The 1836-nt window shown below is 36.5% G+C and overlaps 1 protein-coding gene across 1 annotated transcript; it reads right to left on the bottom strand.

The window, feature by feature from the left end:
• Positions 1–498: 498 nt before the first annotated feature.
• On the bottom strand, positions 499–1384 carry LOC126689202 (uncharacterized). Its single transcript, XM_050384289.1, has 2 exons — positions 1094–1384; positions 499–973 (listed from the first exon to the last, which is right to left on the bottom strand). Exons 1-2 carry the CDS (start codon positions 1239–1241, stop codon positions 852–854), a joined length of 270 nt encoding a protein of 89 aa, XP_050240246.1. The 5' UTR covers positions 1242–1384; the 3' UTR covers positions 499–851.
• Between the last annotated feature and the right edge of the window lie 452 nt (positions 1385–1836).

Below are 1836 nucleotides of genomic sequence, written 5' to 3'. Positions count from 1 at the left end.
GACCCACCAATCTATTAATACCTGACCCTATATTGAGCAATTGTTTTAGCTGTGAAATGAGCTTAATCAATATAAAATTCTTCGAGGCCATGATAACAGAGCAGGTGTACCAGGTCCAACAAATTTAAAAACTGAGTTTCATTACTTCCACTTTTACCATCAAACAAAACACAGTGATAACATCATAACCTCATAATTTGTGGGTTAGATTCTGGTGCTATTATAGGTTCAATTAACTCCCTCTACTTTTCTTTATTTTTGGTGACAGAATAATCCTAATTCCTAAAGACAATTGACCCGAATGCAAGTAAAACGACTAACATAGCATAGAGATCACAGTCAAGACCCACCAAGCAATTTCCAAAATTCATCAACTTTTTCATACCACATTCTGAATTTTAATATATCACAGCGACCCGAACGCAAGTAAAACATGACTAATATAACATAGAAAGATCACAGTGAAATTTTGAAAAAATCTGAGACCCAACCAAGCAATTTCCAAAATTCATCAACTTTTTTTTTCATACCACATTCTTAATTTCAATAGATCCATCCATTCTACATATAATAACGTTACAATTCTACCATTACACCCTCTCTCCTTATCAAAACATTACAATGCTTCAAAAAAATAATAATAATAATAACTAAACCTAAATCAACATTTTTTTTGTTCTTGGTGCCCAAATCATAAAGACTGTCCCATTATTACCCACCAAAACAACCAGATCTACCATTGTAACACAAAACCCACTATTCAATTCTGATTAATTTCCCCAACATAAATAGTAAAAACCTCAAAAATGAAGCATTTAGAATATAAATATATAATTCTTTTTTTTTTTTTTTCAGAAAAGCTTACCGAGAAAACGACGTGTCGTGGCGACACGGTCTTCACGGACACCCGAGTCGGACTCGTCGTGGTACCACCCGACAGATTTCTGAGCTTCGAGAACGATCTGGGACAGACCTGGACCAAGAATAGAAAGTAGAAACCCCCCCAAAACGAAGCGTTTTGTTAGGACGAAAATGCGGTACAAAAACGGTGGCGTTTTTTGGTTTAGGAAGAGAGAGAGAGAGAGAGGAGTACCTTGTTTGACGGTCTGTTTGTTGTGGCGGATGTCGTGGACGGTGGCGGAGATTTTCCAGTAGAGAGGGCGGCCGACGTAGAAGAGGACGAGGAGTAAGAGGATTACCATTACTATGCGGAACGAAACCTTGGCGGTGGAAGATGCCATTGTTGTTGCTGTTGTTGTCTTGTGTCTTTTTTTGCTTGATGAGAGCAGAGAGAGAGAGAGTGTGTGTGTTTTTTTGTGTGTATGAGAGAGAGAGTTGAAATTCCCAAGAAGAAGAAGTGATTTCCCACGTACTGTGTCGTGATTGTGTGTACAAAATGAGGATTTAAAATATTATTTATATGGACGGGAGATATTGACACTCGGGCGAAAAAAGGACAACAAATATTAAAAATATATAATTGTCCCATTATTTATTTGGGGACCAAGAGATTTTTTTTTATTTTATTAAATATTTAAGAATATCTTGTTATGACTTATGAGGTTTGTTATTAATTGCTATCAAACCCAAAAAAAATAATAATAATAATAAAATTTGTCTTTATTAGAGCATTTGCAATCGTAGAAGTTGTCAAGATGTTCACCAAACCGTATAAACCGTACAAATTATAAAAATTGTACCAAAATTATTCGCAAAATGGCATAATCGCACTGCATCGCAAGTAATATTGCACCGCACCGCATGTTGCATTGCGGTTTGCGGTTTTATAATAAGAAAACCGTACAAACCGCACCGCATCGCACCGCACCGCATCGC

The sequence above is a fragment of the Quercus robur genome, chromosome 6 (genome assembly GCF_932294415.1).
Source record: "Quercus robur chromosome 6, dhQueRobu3.1, whole genome shotgun sequence".
Classification (NCBI taxonomy): Eukaryota; Viridiplantae; Streptophyta; class Magnoliopsida; order Fagales; family Fagaceae; genus Quercus; species Quercus robur.
Note: the sequence above shows the minus strand (reverse complement) of the source record. Positions and strands in the feature narration are given on the sequence as shown.